The 21464-nt window shown below is 56.1% G+C and overlaps 1 protein-coding gene across 1 annotated transcript; it reads left to right on the top strand.

Annotated features, from left to right (window-relative positions):
* The first annotated feature begins 9600 nt into the window (after positions 1-9600).
* Positions 9601-21162, top strand: PLK3 (polo like kinase 3). Its single transcript, XM_073357921.1, has 15 exons — positions 9601-9914; positions 11344-11451; positions 11579-11695; positions 12664-12793; positions 12900-12987; positions 13533-13628; positions 14545-14743; positions 15282-15408; positions 15937-16046; positions 16208-16325; positions 16964-17047; positions 17534-17696; positions 18354-18483; positions 18797-18907; positions 19543-21162. The coding sequence occupies exons 1-15, from the start codon at positions 9711-9713 to the stop codon at positions 19735-19737; spliced, it is 1980 nt and encodes a 659-aa protein (XP_073214022.1). The 5' UTR covers positions 9601-9710; the 3' UTR covers positions 19738-21162.
* Positions 21163-21464: the final 302 nt, after the last annotated feature.

The raw sequence follows: 21464 nt of genomic DNA, 5'->3' as shown, positions 1-21464 counted from the left end.
GATAGTAGTTAGGGCTTACACTGTTTTATTCGTCTTTTGAGCTTTCTACAATTAAAGGAATGGAACCAATTTTAAAAGGTGCAGTACCTGGAAATTTTGTTCTGTGTGTGCAGCACCTAACGCAGTGGGGCCCTGGTCCATGGCTCCCCCCTTACTCCTGTTACAAGTGACAGCTAAGCTCACTCTACCTGAAAGAGGTTAGAGGGGAGGAAAGACTTTCTCAGTTTTCCAGAGTGTTAGCTTTGTGCATTGGTCTAGTCAGTTTCACGGTTTCCTTTGCAGAGGCAGGTGGTTTGTCAGTTTCCGTGTCTTGTCTGTATGGTTCTTTCTCACAGCAGCCAGAGAGAGAAAAACACGTTTTAAAAACAGGAAAATGTGGTTGTCAAGCCGCAGAAATAGGCAGGGAGACCCTGGGGCAGCTGATGGTCTTGGAACGGCTTTTAACTCATGTTTGAAAAGTGACTAGATTTCATTGCTGTAAGAAGTCCACTGGAGTGGACCCCGCCTGCCTTTCCAGTGTTACTTCTCTTCCCCTTGCCTGACTGACCCTGTGAGTGTGTCCGCGGCACGTCCCCAAGAGACACTGCCCACACATCCGGATCTGTCACCTCCTGAGCTCAGGTGGGTCACCAGCAAGAGCTGATGGTAGCAGATGAGCAACGGCCTTATGAGCAGGCAGCTGGGCTCCGTCTGCAGCAGGCAGCAAACAAAACAAACTCCATAGCAACACAAGGCCGCGCGTTCTCCTGGCTGGGGATTTCAGACACGAAGCAGAGTGGGTGAAACAGAAACAGACAGTTCCCTTTTGGGTGTGATGCAGGGAACGAGTGTTTGAAGGTTACAGGAAGTGAGGGTGTAGAGAGGAAGGATGGTGCATTGGGTAGGGTGCTAGCCAGGGAAACCGGGTTTCAAGTCCCTGCTCTGCTACAGTCTCCCTGTGTGACCAGGGCATGTCCCTTCGTCTCCGTTCTCCATCTGTACAATGGGTTCATAGCCCTGCCTTCCCTCCCAGGGCTGTTGCGAGGATAAGAACAGTAGATTGTGAGGTCTCAGATACTCTGGAGAAAGGGACCAGACAAGGACTGCAGATGGATGGCTTTTGCTATGCAATACTCAGTGCTGGAAGCAGAGAGGCCTTCCTCATAGTCCTGCAAATGTGGTCTAGTGGTGAGAGTCTCGCTGGGACTCCAGACCCTGGGTATTCCTAGAGTTTAAGGCCAGAAGGGACCATTCGGATCATCCCGTCTGACCTCCTTGCCAGCAGAGAGCTTAGAGCCTCTCCTAGTGATCCCTGCATCGAGTGCATGACATGTGGTTGAGCTATCATGGATCTTTTAGAATGATATCCGGGCCTGATTTAAAGAATTAAAATGACAGAGAATCCTCCCCATCCCTAAGTCAGCTGTTTGATGGCTAATTACCATCACTTAGAAATCAGGCCTTATTTCAACTCTGAATTTGTCTAGCTTCAGCCTCCAGCCACTGGATCTCATTCTGTCTTTTCCTGCTAGGTTAAAGAGCCCTTGGCTGACTCAGAAATCTCCTCCCCTCTGAGGTACTTGTAGGCCATGAGCAAGTCCCCTCTTAATTTTTTTTGGATAAACTCAATAGATTGACTTTCTTCAGACCCTCATTGGAAGGCAGGTTTTCCAGACCTCAGATCATTCTTGTAGCTCTTTCCTGAACCCTTTCCAATTGGTTACCATCCTTTCTGAAGTGTGGACACCAGAGCTGGACGCAGCAGCCAGTAATGGCCTCTCTGATGCTGTATCCAGAGGTGATGCCCACCCTTCTACTCTACCTGATCAGCCATTCCCAGCTCTGTCACTGGGTGACCCAGGAGAAATCACACCCCAGCTTTAAAATGGGGATAGTGATCCAGCCCCAACTTTGCAAGGGATGCTGAGCTCCGGGAATGAGAAGCACTGCATGAATCAGGGTACCACTCTCCTTCTATAGTCTGCCTTCCCACCCAGAGGGGTTTCCGGTCTGCTTTCCCAAGAGCTGTGCACTGGGTCAGGGGCACTCCCTTCTGAAAACCTCAGCCTTGGTCTGTAATGCCCCGTGTCCTCCCCAGGAAATCAGGTGGCTGGCGGGGGACTCAGTGGCTGAAACCACATCCTGTCTCCCTGGTCGATGGCCCCTGACCACCATTCTGGTGCGGGATCCCGGACATGCCTTACCCACTCCCTTGCTCTCATGGACACTTTACCTTTCTTGTTTTCTTGATCTCCCCTGACTCTAAAATAAAAGCTGGTCCCTGCCTCCTTTCAACCTGTGACCTGGGATATTTAACTGCCCCCTGCATGGGCCCTGCTAGAAGCTGACGGGGGGAGCTGGATCTAATGCTACAGCATTACACTGCAAACATATATACACCCAAGCAGGTCAGTTTCCACCCAGCACAGGTAGCAATGTACACACAGAGCAAGGCACACACAGGTACGTTGTCAGGCCCACACACACACAGAGCAAAGCACACACAGGTACGTTGTCAGGCCCACACACACACAGAGCAAAGCACACACAGGTACGTTGTCAGGCCCACACACACACAGAGCAAGGCACACACACGTATGTTGTCAGATCTATGTTCCTCCACCAGAGGGCAGTAGTACCCACAAATATAAAACATAAGCGAGAGGGTAGGACTCCATCCGGCAGGAGGTGTGATTCTTGTACCCCGGCACAGCCAGGGGAGGCCTGCACAAGCAGGTCTGATTCTTTCCAACAGAGGGCAATAATGCCATGCACGCTATCTGGTTTAATTCCTCCCAGCCGGTGCCAGTAGCGAACGCACCCCTGTGGACGCAGGAGCGGATTCCTCCCCGCACCAGGCAGCGTTATGCCGATGTGTTGTCTCACGCATGCTCTCACCTACATGGTGTTCTCCATATGATAAATTGCAAACCCCTATAGCAATGGAGATTGCAGTTATGTGTTTTGACCAGCTCCCCTGCATTGCTCTGCCCACCATTCCATTTCCCCTGGGACTTACTCTAACACCCCAAGCCTCTGAGCAGCCTTAAAGAACCAAATGCCCTCACCCCAAGTCAGCCCACCAAAGAAATGATTCCTTCTTTCCTCCTAATGTGGAATTTTATAGTTACCCGACACTCAGGCCATGGGTCAAATCCAAATCCTTACTGTGAATCTGGGGGAAAGACCTTGCTCCGAAGGCATGGCGTGACCTCTGACCTTGGTGGGATTTGCGTGCGACCCTTCAAACACTCAGATGTCACCTCTCGGTTCTGTGTTCCAGGTTCACTTAAAACATCATCAGATCTTTACACCTTCTGCTCTTGAGCTGTATAGGGAGGTGAGTCCTAGTGATGGGAGCCCAGGCCTGGCACTGGCTCCCGCTTTGTCTTTGGGCAAATCACTTCATCGAGTCATGCCTCATTTTCCCCTTCTGTAAAATGGAGACACTGATACTTACCTCATAGGCGGCTGTGGGGTTTAATTATGTCCCACTTGTTCAGTGCTGGGAAGATGGAAAGTGCTTTGCAGGTACTAGGCCCTGTGCTGGTGCATGGATTTTATAGCCCCTTGTCTATTGTTTTGCAGGACACCTCTGTCAGCCATGTTTTGTCAGGCAGAGTTTAACGCAGCCCCTGGTTTAGCTGAGCCTCCATCCAGTTTGATCAAAACCTCAGGAACTGAGCATTTGCATCAATAATCATACAAGCTCCATCCTCTGCTTTCATTAGCTTGGATCCCTCTGAGGAGGGGTGATTCAATCAGTGAGCATTTAATTAAAGTCTCTCTGGTCCCATCACCAGAGTATCCAAATGCCTCATAATTTCTAATGTGTTTATCCTACCACCACCCCAGGGAGGAAGGGCAGCGCTGTTATCCCCTTTGCACAGGTAGGGGACTCGGCCGAGGGAGCCTGTGGCTAGCAAGGACTTGAACCAAGATCGCTGTAGTCATAGGCTACTATTCTAGCTGCTGGGCCACCCTCCCTCGCAGCCTTAATGCACCTTGGCATGTAATCAATGAAGGTGCTGAATGAGAGAGTTCACCAGAACCCAAGGGAAACCCACGTCAGGAATGAAACTGCTGTCCAGGGTGTGTCATTGACACATGAGCGCTGTCATGTGCCCTGCAAGCTGTGCCATGCCCCCTGCTGGTGGGGTGGGTAACAACACAGCCCCTTAACTCCTGCTGATGGGACTGGATTGGATCAGTAGAAGGGGAGGCTGCAATGTAGCTTAAAAATGAATGAAAAATGGCTCTTAGGACAGAAAAAAAACCTATTGAATAAACTAGAGGCCAAATGTTTAAAGGCGCCATGGATCTCAGGGCTGCTCCCCACTCCACAGAGCTTGCTGCCTGTCTCCTGGTCCAGCCAGTGCAGTCCTATCCCGGCAGGGATCAGTGCAGGGACAGCTCCATTGGCCTAGGGCTCCCAGCCAAGCTCTGGCCTCCTGCTCTCTGGAGTGGGCTCCTCACCCGAACCCCCGCCTTGTAATTCAGCCAGGTGCCCAGGCCAAGGTGATCCATTGGCTAGTGACTGCAGCATCCCTCGTGGTGGAAAAGCAACAGGGTGCAGGTGGAGTGCATGCGAGAGGTTCTTTCCTGAGGCTGCTGGACACGGGCTGACCCCGTGGCGCTTTCTGAGTAGCCCATCTTGTGCTGCGTGGTGGCACCTCACAGCCTCTCTAAGTCCTAGTCTGGCCTCTTCAGTCAAGAACCAGCCCACCCTAAATGAATCCAGCTCTGGCCTCAGCTGGTGTCTTTTAACTGGGGAGGCCACATTGCTTGGGGGGATGGAACTTCTCAGCTCTGGGAGGCGGCCCCAGACCTACTCTCCTATCCTAGCACTGTCCAGGGTGCCCCCAGGGGAATCGCACGCCAGGGGCCCAGTGAGAGTCACGTATCAACTCCAGCTTTAAACCCCCAAGGGCAGGAGTCCAGAGCCAACGGCAAAATGCTGACACCAGCCAGATCACAGATGCTGTTCTAGAGCCCGTGCGGTCACAGATGCTGTTCTGGAGCCCGGTCCTGCTGCCATTGACGTAAAGGATTGGGCCCCAGGGTTGGACACCCACCTCTGGCTGAGGCTTGTGGTTTGCAGGGGTGACTGGGGTGTGTGAAATTCTGCCGTCCCCTGGGCTAAGAGACTGCTTCCCCAGCCGCGGCCGGGAGGAGAAGGGGAGCGTCCCGATTGCAAGCCAGGATCAGCACCGGCTCGGGCTCCCTCTCATCCGGTCACTGCCAGAGGCTACACAAGTGGGGCAAAGAGCAGAGCGGGGTGTTTCTGGGGTCCACGCACCCAGGAGGAAGGAGGCCTAGCCCCCCGGGTGGTCTCTGGAAGCTGTGTGTGACTAGGAGAAGGGGAGGCAAACCCAGAGCACAGCTGCTGGGCTCTGAGCAGCCGGTAGAGGGAACCCAAGGCCTGTGACTCAGAACCCAGCCCAGTTGTGCCATGGCCAGGAAACAAACAGTGGGATGGTATCAGGGGTACCTCCTCCTGCCCAGAGGCCGATTGATGAGCAGAGCAGAGGGGTGTTAGGGGCTGCAGGCACCTGGCTGGCCAGCCTGTTTGGGGGGCGGTTCCTGGGCTGGGTAACCCAGGGAGATCCAGCGGCACCTTTTGCATTTCCCAAATGCTGCGATGGATTCTACATGCGAGGCTGGCTGGGCTCCCTCCTCCTGCCTCCTTCCTAGGCCTGCAAGGCTCTGACCTGAGCCCAATGCTCTGCTGAGCTGCACCCCTGCCCCAGAGGAATCCCCACAAAAGGGAGCGGGAAACTCGGTCTCCACGGCCCATTCAGTCCTTGAACTCTCTGCTGGGGACACTGGCGATCAAGCTTCCAGCTTAGGCACTTATCCATATACCCCCGTTACTGGGGCGTCATGCTTACAGCTGTTAACCCTCTCATGCCCCTGTGAGGCAGGGCACTGCTATCATTGCCAGGGAACATATGGGGAACTGAGGCTAAACCCCAATGGAAGCTGGGCACCTAGTTACCTTGGAGGATCTGGGCTTAAGTGACTTGGCCAAGGTCACGCAGGGGGGCTGCAGCAGAGCAGGGATTTCAGCTCAGGTCTTCCAAGTCCTAGCTTAGCGCCCTAAGCACTAGACCATCCCCTCTGCTGCCCCTAGGTGCTGGCCTGTGACACCCTCGGACTCCCATCCCCCACAGGCCACTGCGGCAGCAACCTGAACTTAAGGGTGAAAGGCTCCAGCCCCCTCACTGCCAATCAAACTCTACCAGGGCTCCTCCAGCACCGGGGCTGTGTTGTTCTGTCAAGTCAGCTCCTTGTGGAGAAGGTTCCACGGGGCTGGGGCCTCCATCGGAAAGCGCAGGGTTGCCCCGTGACGCCTCCGGCCCCCTCCCGAGCCTGGAAACAGGGGCTGGGGGGTGGCTACGGCTGGGTGGAGAGGGTTAGTTTCTGTGAAGTGGTGAAGGTCTCCTCGGCATCTGTTCTCACTGGGGGCGGGGCTCCCTTGTGTTTGTTGTGGTGGTGGCTGGTATGTTCGTTTCCTGTGTGATAGCTGGAAATGTGAGAGAAACAGAGCAAGGGGGAGAGACAGAGAGGAATCATTGCTTATGCTCAGTGCCTCATTTTCTCCATCTCTAAAATGGGCGTGAGGCTAAATGGGTGGGTCATGAGGCTAAATCCGTCTGTGCTTGCAAAGGGCTGAGCTCCTTGGATGCTGGAGCTAGGCTGAAGGTCATTCTAGTACGTAGCTCTCTGCAGCCTCAGAGAGCACTCTACACTTTAAGTTAATGAAGCTTTCCTGTCCTCTGGGAGGTAGGCGGGTAACACGTCCCTTAGTGGATAGGTGGGGAAACAGAGGCACAGAGCAGGGAAGAGACTTGCCCAGAATCACACAGCAAGTCAGGGACAGAGCTTGGGAAAGACAAAGGAATTGGTTCTTCACATTCGCTTGCATTAAGGGCCATTGACACTTTCTCCGTTGCCTGGTGAGCTGTGAAGGCCACAACATTGGATCCGTTTCTCTTTGAAGAGGATCCTTGAATGGAAACTTGGGGTGGTCCAGGAAGGTGAGGAGAACAGCTGGGGAGGGGAGATGGGGGTGAAGTAAGTGATGCTCCCTTGAGAAGTCTTGTTTCTTTGAACCCTAGAAGAGAGATTCCTGGGACCCCATCAGCCTGCTCCCCATGCTGATACGTGACTGGGAATCCAATTAAGCCCCTTTGGTCTCCTCTACATCCTGCCCCCCCCCTTTCCCCCACTCTGATTCCTTCTGAAGGGTAATTAATCTAGAAGCCAGTTGTGGCAATTAGAAGTCCTGCCAGGGTGCAAATTGCAGCCGCAATACTGGAAAACCAGCCTGCCTGGGAAAGGATTATCAGCAGCCCCTGAGAGCAGGGAGGGCAATACGCTGATTCACTAGTGGAGGGCAGCATCTGCATACCATCGTCAGCTCAGTGCATGGGAAGAGTTGATACTTGGGACTCCAGCTTTGCTTGTGACAAAATCTTGGGACAGGCAGAGTAAGAACTGCACTGGAGATCTTGTACATTGGGAGCAACTCCCTGGGTGGAGAAGGAGGCGAGGAATCCTCTGCCACCATGACACCAATGCTCATGCCACCAAGAGACGTGTAATTCTGTTACTGAGCCATCAACACAGGATGGCAGCTAAGACTGGGGCCCGTCAGTAACTAGGGATCCACTAGGGAATGCTCAGGTTTCCCCTTGTGCCCTCCTGGGCGATGTCTGGCATTTCCCCCAAACTAGGCCTGCTGGCTGATATGATACAGACAGGGAGGGGGCCGGGGGTCTGGCTGGCAGCGAGCCCTCTGAGGCTCTTAGGAGATGCAGGCTGGGCCCTGCGTCATTGGGAAGAAAGGCAGGATTCTGACAGGATGTCGTTTGAGCTTTGTTGTCTTTCCTGGACATGCTCCTTGAACAGCTTCATGCCTCACTGTCTGGCAACACGCTAATACGGTCAGAGACAGAGTGGGAGCTCAGTGTGGCAGGGGGTGGAGCTGATCTGAGTCTCCCAAGCACCATGTCAGTGGCTAGTAGTATATAAATGTTCTGTAGCATTGGATCAGGGTAACAGTATAATACACCATGATGATGAGATGAACAGGGACAGCCTGTGGACCTGACCCAGAGGAGCCATGCAATTGCCTTGCCTGAGAGCCCTCTGCGCTGCCTGTCCCATAACAAACACCTGGGGGCTGGCGTCGAGCTCCCCACCAGACCGCCTTGCTGTGCTTCTGTACGTAATGCAAGTCTCTCGCCCGGCTTCATCTGCTCACCCTAAAAGCCATACAGCCTTTCAGCTCCAATCAGATTAGTGTCTGACACATGCCTGCTGGGTGAGGGGCTCATATCCTGCCCTGGCAGGGGCGAGAGACTCCGTGACATTTTAGGGTTTATTTTGTTTTCCCATCTCTGCCTGTGATTCTCTAGTAAAGCCTGGCTAGGCCTGTCCTCCTGACCCTCTCTGTCCATCTTACCAGCTGAGGCTTCCCCCAAGCCCCGCCTTGGCATCTCTTCAGACTTGGAGGACTAGGGATCGGGAAACCTAAATAGCTTTAACATGCCAGTGCCCTTCTCACTGATTCCAGCCCGAGCTCCGGCCCTGGTGGGCAGAGCCCACCAAGGGCCCACTCCTGCAGGGTGCTGAGCTCCCGCCGCTCAACTCTGAGCAGGGTAAGATGACACAATGGGAACTGAAGTATGAATCAAGGCAGACGGTGACCCTAAGAGTCCATCATGGTGGTAACCAGCCACCCCTTCCTATAACCTGCCCTGCCCCTTCTACAAAAATGAATGAGGAGAGAAACTCCTTTCAGGAAGAGCCTGACTGGCCCCATCCCCCTGATTAAAGTGCTCTCCTGTCAGATAAGACATTGGCCTGGATCCCAGTCGTTAGGTGCCTAAATACGTTTGCGCATCTGGCCATTATCTTACCCAAACAGAGCCAAACACAACTGATTGCAGGAACGTTGCCGCAGTATTTGGGGCCATTGCTGCAGGATAGCGGAGTGATTTGGTTATAAAATACTTTGGGAAAGAAACCCCCATTTCTTGTTCATCTCCGAAACAGGCTGGGGACAAGGAGGGCTCTGAGGGGCTTGTGCAGACCCCAACTCTTCCCTGCAACCAGGTGTGGCTGTTACGCCAGGGGAAGCAAACACCTGGCAGCCAGAGTGTGGGCCCAAAGGACGGAAACAAACCAAACACACCCCAGGGACCGAATCCGCAGCCTTCTGGGGGCCGGTTTCTTCCCTTCCCAGGCCTGCCCTTGTGAACTGAACTTTTCCTTCTCTGGGTTTCCAGGGAGGGGCCCAGGGCAGACGCAGCCCCCCCCCGGGTTATTCTGTTGAAGAGTCTCTTGACCCTGCTGCGAACAGCGCAGCAACCCGGGGGCGGGCGGCCCTGGTTTCAGCCCAGATCTAGCGGGCGCGGCCGCTGTCCCGTTACTAATTCGCTCGGTCGGGCGCCGACGGAACCGCGGCCCGAGGCGGGCCCGAGGCGAGCCCGAGGCGAGCCCGCCGCTGCCCCCGGCCCCCGTCTGCTGGCGCCGCGGTCCCTTTAAGAGCTCGCCCCGCCCCCAGGCGGAGGGCGGGGCTCCGGGGGTGACGTCGGGCCCCTGCGTGGCTTAAAGGCTCCGGGGTTCCCTGGCGGCCGCGGCTCCCGGGTGTGGAGGTTCCAGGGCGGCTCGCCACGTGTGAGGGGCTGGAGCGGCGCGGAGCGGAGCGGCCGGCGCCCCCCATGGAGCTCGCCTGCCACGCGCGGCGTCACCCCGTCCGCTGCAGCCTCGTGGGCTCGGATCCGTACAAGCCTGGCCCCGCTGCCGGGGCCGCCCCGCCCGAGCCGAGCCCGGCCCGGGCCGAGCCCCGAGCGGCCGAGCCCACCCGGCTGATCGCCGACCCGCTCAAGGGCAGGCTTTACTGCAAGGGACGCCTGCTGGGCAAGGTACCGCCTGTCCCGGGGGCGCTCGGCGCGGGGCGTGCGCGGAGGGGGTCCCGGGGGGCGGCCTGCCGGGTCGGGGGCCCTGGGGCCGGGGCGGCGCCCGTGGGGGCAGAAGGCTCTTTGGACCCCCGAGGCCTGGCTGGGGCGCTGCTCTCCGATCCCGCCCCGCGCAGGTAGGAGCTGCTTGCGGGCTGCCGGCCCCTGGGGGTGGGTGGGTCCCTCCGTGGGCAGCCTGGCTCCGGTATCTGCGTGCTCGGGGGGCGCAGCCCTGCGGGGGGGTGATGCGGCTGTGAGCTGGTGCGTCGCCCCTTCCTTCCCTCCCCCATCCCCGGCACTGGGCAGCGGCAGACTCGGAGTCCGCTCGGAAGTGCCCCGGGCTCCCCCCCGGCTCCGCTGGGAGCTTTAGGGACTTGCTCTGGGGTGCGATCCAGCAAATCTCCCCGGGGCCTGCCCTCTCTCCCCCCGCCCCCGGGGAGCCCCTGCGGGGCCCGGTTCTCCTTCTGAGACAGCCTCCGGTTTCATCGCTCCGGCAGGAGCTGCCCCCGGAGCAGGTGTTTGGCTGCGGCACGCCCAGCCTCCGCTGCCTGTGGTCGCCGCAGTGGAGGGAGGCGACTCGATACTCTCCCCCTTGTGCCTCGATAACTCGTTATCTTTAGCGACACCCTCCCTCCCACGCCCCCGAAAAGCGGCTTTCGCTCTGGAGGGAGCAATCGGAGGCTTCTGGTGACCTGCTGCCTTCAGCAACCTCCTCTTAGCACCTCGGTTTCAGAGCCCTGCCAGCGACCTCCCAGCCGGAGGGAGGGGGAAGTACTGAACAGGGCTGAGTTCTTTGTTCACTCCGGGCCGGGGCCTCATGGTTGGCCCCATTGGCTGCTGGGGCTATAGGGCAGAGGCTGATCCCCCATGAAAGAGCCGCTCGCCTTCTCCTTACCCTTCAGAGCATTGCTCCACCTAGGGCAAGGCGCAGGGCGCGATTCTGTGGCTGTGCGCCTTGCATCATGGCAGAAAAACCTGCCTGTACGGTTCTCTCTCCCCCCGTGGTCCAAAATCTTGGCCTGTTCTCGCTTCCCTCCCGTGTGCAGGACTTTCCAGTTGCTCTTGGGGAGAAGACTCAATAGTGGTGTGGTGGGAGGCTGGGCATGATACAGACTTACAGGAACTGATTTTAGAAAGTGGCCTGACTCAGGGCTGTCACTCCAGATTTTAATAATGGGGCTTCTAGCATGACAGGAAACCAGATATTTTGGTTTTCTTCAAAGCCCATGTGTTCCAGGGAAACCTCCAGGAAGTCAAATGGCAATTGTTCGATCCTGAGCAGGTGGACTTGTGAATAAGTGAGTCACTGACATGTGTTGAATGCTCTGATTTCCAAGAGCAGGGGGAGGAATGGAAAATGGTGACCCATGGGTAATGACTGCCTCTTCCTTTGCAGGGAGGATTTGCAAGATGCTATGAAATGACTGACGTCAACAGCAACAAAACCTATGCGGTGAAAGTTATTCCTCACAGCCGAGTGGCTAAACCACACCAACGGGAGAAGGTATGTGTGGAAGTGATGGCTGAGTGCTCAGCCCTGCGGGAGAGCAGAGAGATTTCAAGCTTGCCCGGAGCAAGGTCTTTGCATAGTGATGGGGCTGCTAATTGATGGGCTCCTTCCTCCTTTTCAGATTATGAATGAGATCGAGCTGCACAGAGACCTGCATCACAAACACATTGTCAAGTTCTCGCATCACTTTGATGATTCGGAGAACATCTATATCTTCCTGGAACACTGCAGCAGGAAAGTAAGTGGTGGGCTTGCCCCATATGGCCCATGGGCTGGTGTGGTGCTGTTGGGAGCGCTGGTGCATGGATTCGAGGTGTCAGTCGTGTTAAGGGGGGACCGTGCAGCAAACACACCCGATTTGCCTAGTGTAGGCAAGGCCGTAGCTGTGTTTTCGTTCCCAAGTCCCCGCAGGCCCCTCGTCACTCACCGCTTATGCACGGATGCAGATCTCGTTTTCTAACGGATGCTTGAATTCACACTCAGCTGCTTGTCAGATGTGCCCCTTTCATTTTCCAGTCCTTGCCTCATTGTGTGTCATTGGCCGGGTAACCGGGTTAGCTAAACACCACGTGCTGGTCTTGCGTAACCACACTAACCCTGTGACCGGGCTTCTCTTGGTGGGGCTGTTCCTAGATCCTACACATTGCTTGGGCCGTTCTAGTCTGGCTCTCTTGCCAGCAGTTCACTCCCTTGTAAATAGCAGTGGGGCTGACCCAAAATCCTTCAGTGACCCAAAGCTGCTAAGGTGGCATCTTTGGGCCTGCCTGGACCAATTCAGACTTTCGCCAGCCAGTCACGCTGGCAACTTCTCAGAACAGCCCCTGTGTAAAATGAGTGGCTCACAGCCACGGCTTCACCAGAAGTGGTATTTCGAGTCCTTTGGCCTGACCAAATATCCTGCTCCAGGAGCAGGCTGCACCTCTTAGTTCTAGAGCCTGAGGCCGGAAGAAATGGCTAGGGTGATCTAGTCTGACTGCCGATATAACGTGGGCCAGAGAACAAACCAGAGCCGCTCACACATGGGAATCGAGCCCCTGTTTTTCCTGGTACCAGAGCCAGCTCCCCTGGTCAGGGCGGGGCTTGCCAGATTAAGATCAGGGGTCTGCATGCTGCAAACCACAGCTCGCACTAGTGTCTCAGGCCTCTGGTGAGGCACGTCCCTGACTAAGGAGGTTTTCGCTAACTGCTTTGCTTTTCCTCTTCCAGTCCCTGGCGCACATCTGGAAAGCCCGGCAGACGCTGCTGGAGCCGGAGGTGCGGTATTACCTCAAACAGATCATATCCGCCTTGAAGTACCTCCATCTCAAAGGCATCCTTCACCGGGACCTCAAACTGGGTGTGTACCATGACCTGAGCGCCTGTTCGGGGGGCAGGGTGGGGAGCAGACCCCTGGGTAGCATCCATCCCTGCGCTGGTGTCCTAACACCTCCCTTCTGTTGTAGGCAACGTTTTTGTCAATGACAACATGGAGCTGAAAGTTGGAGACTTTGGCCTCGCCGCCCGGCGCGAGTCTATGGACCAGAAGAAAAAGTAAGACTCCTAATGTGCCAGGCTTTCCTGCTTGCCTGCACCCTGATACTTCATTCTTCCCCTCAGCCCCATACCCTGCCTGGGAAATCCACCACCGCCCTCCCATCTCTTACCTTGCTGTAATCAACTGCTGGCCCTGCCTGGCCGGGGGGAGGGGAATGCACAGGGAAGAAGGTGCCTCCTTGTCCCGGCCCCACACTCAGGCGGTGAGGGCAGCTGTGTGGGGATCAGAGGCTGGAGGGAGCTTGGTGCTGGGTCAGTAGTGGGGGGAGAGCTGGTCTGTAGATGCAGGGGGAGGGATCGTGGGGGGTTCTAATCTAGGGAAGGTGTTAAATTGGATTGTGAAGGGATGGGGGCAGGGTGCTTGGTGCATTCCCTGGAGAACAGGGGTGCTGGAGTCCTGGTGCTCTGGATGCAGAATATACATGCTGGAGTCCAGGGCTCGTGCGTCTACCCCGTTGGCCAGGGAGCTGCATGGAGGAAGACTTGTGCTCTGGTTTGTTACTGCGCCACTGACTATGCTCTGCTCTGCTCTCTCCCCATAGGACAATATGCGGCACCCCCAACTACCTCGCTCCTGAAGTGCTCCACCGGCAGGGTCACGGGCCGGAGTCAGACGTGTGGTCTCTGGGCTGTGTCGTGTAAGTTCCCAGCTCTTGTTACAAAGCAGGGCAGGGCTGGTGGGAAAAGAGACTGGAAGAATGACACTGTCCTGGGCAGCTTCCTGGGAAATCAGCCAGATCCGCTCCCCAGCACAGATGAGTGAGCTGGTCTCTGGTTTGCACGTGTACCAGTCAGATGCCACTAAAAGCAATGGGCCTTGCTGAGGGCCAAGCTTAGCTTGCAGAGATTTTATTACTGCTCCTGGATTGGAAGCAAAGCCCAGCTGGACTGATCCTGGGGCACCTGCAGGGCTGGCAGTTAAGGGGGGAACCCCGCTGTGCTTGTAAATGGCTGGCGCTTGGTGTCATCCAGTGAGCCCAATGAGACAGACGACACTGCTCTGCAGAGTGCTTTCAAAACAATGGAAAATGTCAGACACAAGAGGTGGTCACCAATCTATTAATATGGGCGGCTATCGCTCCCCACAGTGTGAATTGTAAACATCGCTCGTGTGGCTGTTTGCCCTGGTAAGCCACAGGCTTCCTGTTGAACTTTCCATTCACTCAGGCCTGGACAGATGGAGGCGGAAGGTGGGCTCACACAGCGGTGAGCTCAGCCGCCAGGGGTGGGACTGGGGCAGAGTTTAGCTCCACCCCTGCTAAATATAGAAGTGGCTCAACTGACATTCCTGGTTCCCAAGGCTTCCTTATCTCATGCTGTAAACGATTGCAGGGAGGCGCATTCCGGATGTGACTGCAGCCTCTCGCTACTTAGAGGATGGTGGTTGCTCAGAGGCTTGTTATAGGTGGCACTTAGAGCCAGGTGCAACCTCTCGTCAGCCTGTGAATAACTTACGTGCCTTGTAATTGCTTGGCTGGGGGTGAGTCAGGCCAGGGTTTGCTCAGGTGGACAGGGAACGTGTGCCCAGCCCTCACTCCCATCACCTCTTTCCAGGTATACCTTGTTGTGTGGGAACCCTCCCTTTGAGACCTCAGACCTCAAGGAGACGTACAGGTGTATCAAGCAGGTGGAATACACCCTTCCAGCCTTCCTCTCCACGCCAGCAAAGCAGCTGATCACAGGCATCTTGAAACGCAACCCGCGTGACCGCCTCACGCTGGAGGGGATCCTGGACCATGAATTCTTCACCAAAGTGAGTGGCTCTCCTGCAGGCAGCGAACGCCCCCCCACCCCTGGACCGGTCTGAGGAGAATGAAAGCAGGGTGGGCCTGATCTCTGCTCGGGTGGCAAACCTCCCAGGGTGTCTGTCTCAGTACACTGCACTCCTCCCATGACCCAGTGCCCCTGCAGGCTGCAAAGGACACCAGACTGCTGGAGACCCCAACCTGCAAGTGGCCGCTCTCCCTGAGCCTGGCTTATTGGCCATTAACATCACTGGGTCTTTAGCCTTAGCGTGCCTCCTAAATACCCTTGTATACATTTGAGCTGCATCTGCACTCCGGGGCCATGTGGCTGTTACACGTGAGCGGAGGCTGCGTCTCAGGGAGGCCGATTCTCAAGTGTAGCCCTTTCAAGGCAGCTCCCAGGAAATGTGAGCCGCCACTGGCTGTCAGAGGAGAGAAAGTGGCCACCGCCAACAAACCAAGGGCAGCTGTTGTCTGTCTTGCTGTGTGACGTGTGGTCCGTGGAGGAAGGTAAACCAGACAATGACACGCTTGCTCTCTCCCCAGGGTTACACACCTGATAAGCTCCCCCCCAGCAGCTGTGTGATGATGCCAGAGCTGAGTCCCCCCAACCCGGCAAAGAGTCTGTTTGCAAAAGTCACCAAGACGCTGTTTGGGAAAAAGAAACCCAAAAGTAAGTTCTCTCCCTCGTGTCTGTCTTGGCTTTTGTTGATGGCCAGCAGGTAGCATGAAGCCAGTTAAACCTGATGGAGGATGGCACGCCTGACCTCTAGAGCTCTGTCTGATCTTCCCCGGAAGCTTTGATTCTGACGCTCTGTTGCACAGAGCACTGCTCCAAGCAGGCGAGTCCTCATTGCCTAGGTTCTGCAGAACATGCTTGGAGCTGAAATGCCATTCCAATCCCTCTCCCTTGGGATGGAAATGTTTCCTTGCAACTTAGCAAGTTCACTGGGTGCATGAGAACCAGGAAATGAAACTGACTGAAACTGCCCAGCCTGGTTTCGCTGGCCAAGCTGAGTGAAGTGCAAAACTGGAACAGAATCAGGGGGTGGGAGAATGTAAACAAGATCTCAAACTGCTTCTGCTCTCGGCTGGGGCCAGTGGAAGGACTCTAAATATCGATCCTCTGACCCACCAACTCTGCTGGCCTCCCTGACCATCTGCTGGGTCTGCCCACTAAACGTCTCCTTCTTCCTTCTAGTTAAGAAGGGCCCCTCTGAAGAGAAGGAGGACATCTCCAAGTTGGTGGTTGGCCTCATGAAGACCTCCATCTGCAGGCAGATGAGCTACAAAACTGTGGAAGGGAATGAGGTAAGATTGAAGGCTGGGAAAGGGGAGCCTTGCTGGCTCCTTGGGCGAGGATCCTCTTCCCTGAGTGTCAGTATCCTGGCCGGGGAGCAGGGATGAGGTGGGGCTGCTCCTGGAACGGAGCCCCAGGTGGGACAGTGTCAATATGCACAACCTCTCTCCAGGTGATCCCCTTGACATGTCAGAGCACCAGCTGCAGCCCCGTGGAGACGCTGGCAGAAGAGGGTTCACGGAGGTCCGTCTCCAGGTCCATTAGGGGGACAGCAGCCAGCAGCTGTGAAGGTGAGTGAGGCGGAAGCCTGCTTTGAGCAGCTCCTGTATGTAGAGCCGTCCTGCCCTGAGATTCTCGAGTGCCTTGCAGCTCTGCCCCTGGCCTGCCGGGTGGGAGTGGCAGGGAGGCCAAGGAGCTGCTAGCGAAGTGTTGCACTGGGCTGGGGGAGGGGCACTGGAAACCCTGTGAGATCCCCAGCCGCCCCACGGGGGTTGGTGCTGACATCACACTTCCCAGCAAGGAGAGGACCATGTCTAGAGACCATTCTTTGTACCCAGCTGAGGGTGAGGGTTTGAATGACCAGTTACTGTAGACCCCAGATCTCTTCCTCCCATGCTTGTGACTCCCTGGTTCTGGCTGATGTGGTTTCCTGTTGTGAAGACGGGGGTCTAAATTTGAATCCCTCTATTCCCCAGTGACCTCAGAGCTGTGAATTCAAAAAGAACAGTAGCTCTTCATGGCAGCTCCACAAAATCCCTGCCCTTGCCTTGTGGGGAGGGAACATCGACTTGTGTCTTGGAATCTTCTTTGGCGTCAGACACAGCATGCTCCTCGGCAGCAGCTGATCAGGCTACCTGTCTTGCAATTTCTGAGCTGATCAGCAGCTCTCTGCCTCCAGTATGGCTGACGGATCTTTCTTCCCCTGCAGTGTTTGAAGAGTGCATTACGGCCTCTGCGGTCACTGAATCTGCCATCGGACTCCTGAAGAGCTGCCTGTCCTCCATGCCTCCAGGTAACGTGGATTCTCGGGCTCTTGCCGATTCTCAAGTTGCATCACACACAGGGTTAGCAGGGGGATGGAGGGGGACAACACAGGAGGGCCAGGTGTAGCAGCTTCTCCTCGAGGCTGCTGTTGGCTTGGTCAGAAAAGACTTCCATGGTCCCGGAGTGTGAAACCGAAGGTGGGGAGGGGGATGTGTCCCCATGGCTGCCCGGTGGCACTTGTGGGACTCCAGCATCTGTAAGATGCTCTGAATGGAGACTGGTGCCTCCTGTAGGGAACTGGCTACTTCCAGTGGTATTGAATAGGCTTAGGGAGGAAGCTGGCTGGGGTGGGTAATGTGGCTGGAGCAGAGGGCTGGACCTCTGGAGACCTGGCTGCCTCCCAATCTGCCTGCTGGGGCCAGCAGAGGTGCAGGCCACCCAGTGCTTGTTAGCATCCTCCATGAGGCACATCCTGGGTGTCGCCCTGCTCACAGTCCCTTCTTGCCCCCACCAGCCGAGCGGAACCCTGCCTCTCTGGCTTGCCATGAGCACTTTGCCTGGGTGAGCAAGTGGGTGGACTACTCCAACAAATACGGCTTTGGCTACCAGCTGTCCAACCACCGCATCGGGGTCCTCTTCAACGACGGGACGCACATGGCTCTGTCAGCCGATCGGAAGTAAGTGGAGGCCATGGGCCACCTGGATGTCTCTGCTCTGTGTGTGGGGGGACAGGGGGAAGTGGGGTCTCCTGGCTTTCTTCCTGTGTTGGCCTCTGGGCAGCTGCGTGGCACTTAGAACTCAAAGCAAGAAGGGGAGGAGAAGGTGTGGGGTTGGGGGGACTCTGTGAGGGCTTCCCTGCAGAACAGCAGTGTTCCCCTCCCCAGGGGCTGGGCCGAGCAAAGACTAGCATGGCTACAGGCCAATGGGGACCGGGAGGCAGTAACTGTACACGCCGAAGGCGGTGAACTCCAAGGAGTGTGTTCAGGTCCCAGGGGTACAAGCCCTGTTCCTAGACTCCAAGCCTTGGGCTGGGCGAGGGAAGCCAATGCCCTTCTCCCCAGGTCTAAGATCAGACTCTAACGAGGCTGCCAGCTCCTCTCCTCAGCAGGGCCCATGTCCTATGGTTACACCTCAGTCACAAGACGAGACCCTCAGACTATTGTTGGCTCTGAGCAGGTTCTGCCGCTTACACTAGAACCCCCCATCCAGCTGCGGGTGACCTAGGCTCCCCACGGTCTGGAACCTGATGGTGGAGCCCATGCGCATTGCACTCCTGGCAGTGCAGGGACTTGCTGCTGGAGATGGAAGCTCACCTGGTCTCCTCCCCTTTCCAGGATGGTCCATTACAACCTGACAAATAGCAAACACTTCGCCTTTCCCATGTCGGCCATCCCAGAGCAGCTGCAGAGCCAGACGAGCGTCCTGCGGTACTTTGCCTCCTACATGGAGCAGCATCTCATGAAGGTGAGTGGCCTTCTGGCTGTCCAGAAGCCAGTGCTGTGGGGTGGTCTCCTGGCAGAGCAAGCTCACTTGCTGAAGGGGGAGCCTGTGGCTCAGCAGGCGTGTGGCATAAATACCGGGGGGAACAGCCAGGTGTGCTCCTCAGGGAATGCACTCTGGGGAGCTCAGCTGGTGGCTTGTGCCTGGCCCAGGCGCTGTCTAGTCTCGCAGCAGTAGAAGCCTGTGAACCAGTGGGTAGCTGAGATGCTTGCTGGGTTTTGTCCTTGAGGCTGCTGCTCGGGCAGGAATCGGTGGCTAATGCGGATGCTTCTCCTAGGGGGGAGACCTGCCCAGCACAGATGAGACTGAGCATCCTGCACTGCTGCTCTTGCAGTGGGTGAAAACTGATCAGGCCTTGTTGATGCTCTTCAGCAACGGAACGCTCCAGGTATGTGTGTGGGGCCCTGGGGATGGAGGGGGGAAGATGGCATCTGCCCGGCTTGCCAGTCCCTAGACCTCTGCGTAGGTTTCCCAAGGCTGGCTCTACAGAGCTAGCCCCCACCCCTCTGTAGATGGCTGCTTCCCTCACCTGCAGGGAGCAGCTGCTTTCAGTGCTTCTCCACTTCTCCCAGATAATCTGTTTCAGGGCTGGAGTTTTCACACCAGGGCTTAGGAACCAGTTCTAGTTACAGGGGATTTCTTAGTCTTCCCCCAGAGCTCTGGGGCTCCTAGGGGGAGACAACAGGGGCAGAGCAACCTCCTCACTTGGTCTCTTGCTCATCTAACCTCTTGATTGGAAACCTTTGCAAGGGGAAGGAGGTTCCTTGGCTGAGTAGCCAACCTGTGGCTTCCCAGCATGGGACCCTTAGCCGCATGTGTCCCTCCCAGCTTTTGTTAGCCCTGAGGCTCCCCTTCTGCTTGGCCTAGCCATGGCACGGGGGCTGCCCTCCTGACCGTGGCCAAAGCTCCATCACAGGTCAGGGAGAAGGGGCTGGCTGAGGCCCAAAGCATCAGCCTGGGAACTATGAGACACACCCAGCCCGAGGCTGGAGAAGTAACTCCTCTGTAACATGGCTCTCCTAGGTGAACTTCTACAACGATCACACCAAGGTGATCCTCAGCAAGCCAGACCATTCCTGTCTCCTGACCTACGTCACCAAAGACCGCAGCTCCTACACGTACAAGACGAGCAGCATCAGGGAGCTGGGCTGCTCTCCAGAGCTCCAGTTTCGGCTCAAGTATGTCCTCAAGCTCCTCCAGGAGAGGGCCAATGCCTAGGCTGGAGCCTTGGGAGAAGCCTCCTTGGATTCGAAAGCCTTCCCCTGTCATGTCAATGGAATGAGTGACAGCTCTGGCTGCCCACCAGAACTTTCCTACCCAGCTAAATATGACCAGGCTGAAGGAACTTAGATAAGGGCATCTGGATATTTTGACTTAGCAGCAGCTGGCCTCAGCATCCTTCATCTCCTGATGGCTGATGGCTGTTGATACTGAAATCCTTGCCCTGGCGTTTGTCAGCTGACTGCTTCAATCCATGGAGGAGACGGGGAGGTGTGTGGGGTGAAGTTACACGTCAAGTTTACTCCTGTGTAATCTTTACACAGCTTAAGTCGTGCACGTGGTTGGGTAGGGGAATCTCCAGGGAACAGCTGTTCCTTCTCCTCCCATGCCAAGCAAGCTGAGGAGAGAAGGAACAAACCTGATTTTTAAGGGGGAGAAAAATCTTTGTCCAGTGTCTAAATGCCTAAATGTTAAGAGCCCAATGTCTGTCCAGGTCAGTGTCCTGGCCTCTGAGCTGGGGCAGGGAGGAGCTGAGAACCATGCTCCATCTGGGCTTGGTTAGAACCTCCCTGCTCCCACCCTGTCTGGCCCACATGGGGAAGGCTCCTAGTGAAACCTGCCCAGTCTGTGGGTGGCTGGGGTGAAGGGGAAGCTGCTTTTAGCTCCTCTGGCAGCGCTGCTGACTTTATGCTGAGCTGCTACCCCCAGGAACTCTCTTCTGCAGAGGGGGGTGTCTCCATGTCACTCTCTGGCCCTGGGGGTGGGATCTTAGCTAACACGAGCATCTTGCCTAGAGGCCTGAGAGCTGGATGGGGGCCAGGGCCACTCAGCAGGGGTGGGAGAGCCTGCTGTGGGGCAGACCAGCCTAGGCACAGACACACCAGGAAATACTTTATTGAACTTGAAAATATCTCTACAGCAGGAGCCCAATCGCTGTGTCAGGAGGGGATGAGAATAAGGATACCATCTCTGAGGGAGGAGGTATGGTGTTGCCAAGGCCAAGAGCTCTAAGGCAGAGCCTTTGTGTCAGCCCAGGCTGGCCCCTATTCCGGCCCTGGGTGGGGAACAGGAGAACTGCAGAATTGTTACACTAAAGAGGGGGCAGGGTCCCTCTCGTGCTGAGGCTTGGTGCGGGCACATCCCCTGCTTGTCTTGCAGCTTGCGCCAGGGAATGTGAATTGCCACGGTACAGACTCGAAATGCTTTAAAAAGGGACCCGATGAGCCCTCGGCCAGCTGGGACCTAAACAGAGTTGATTTTTTTCTGGTTTCCAAATGCAGGTTTTTTGGCCTGATGAAATTATTTATGTATTTGTATTTATATTGAAGTATTTATTTCACCCCTTCCGTGGTCTCCTGTCTGTGCAGGGCCCTGTTTGCTCTGTGCCTTGCTCACTAATAAAAGTGTTCCTTTTATAAAACACATGGGCCTGCTGCCACCCTTCTCTGTACCTTCTTGGGGAGCTGGGCCCTTGCTGGGGCAGTGCCATGTCTCTCGCTGCAGCCCCTGGCTCAACAATGGTTGCCTGCCTGTATGGGCATTCCCTGTGCACTGGGGACATTAACCTGCCCTATGCAAATGACTCCCATGTATCCTCCAGGGCCTAGGGCTACTGCTCCTGGCTCTTGAGCAATTGACTCTCCTAGGAAGCAGCCCTCAGGCTGCCCCTCACAAAGATGGGTGCAGGGGTGTATTATTGCAGAGGGGCAGCACCCCAGTGCGCT

The sequence above is a fragment of the Lepidochelys kempii genome, chromosome 8, assembly GCF_965140265.1.
Source record: "Lepidochelys kempii isolate rLepKem1 chromosome 8, rLepKem1.hap2, whole genome shotgun sequence".
In the NCBI taxonomy this organism is placed as follows: domain Eukaryota; kingdom Metazoa; phylum Chordata; order Testudines; family Cheloniidae; genus Lepidochelys; species Lepidochelys kempii.
The sequence above is the reverse complement of the archived record's forward strand: the minus strand, read 5'-3'. Positions and strand labels throughout refer to the sequence as shown.

Coding starts and splice junctions, on each gene's coding strand:
- PLK3 (XM_073357921.1), top strand. CDS start 9,711: ATGGAGCTCGCCTGCCACGCGCGGCGTCACCCCGTCCGCTGCAGCCTC. Junction 9,915..11,343: donor AGGGACGCCTGCTGGGCAAG/GTACCGCCTGTC, acceptor CTTCCTTTGCAG/GGAGGATTTGCAAGATGCTA. Junction 11,452..11,578: donor AACCACACCAACGGGAGAAG/GTATGTGTGGAA, acceptor CCTCCTTTTCAG/ATTATGAATGAGATCGAGCT.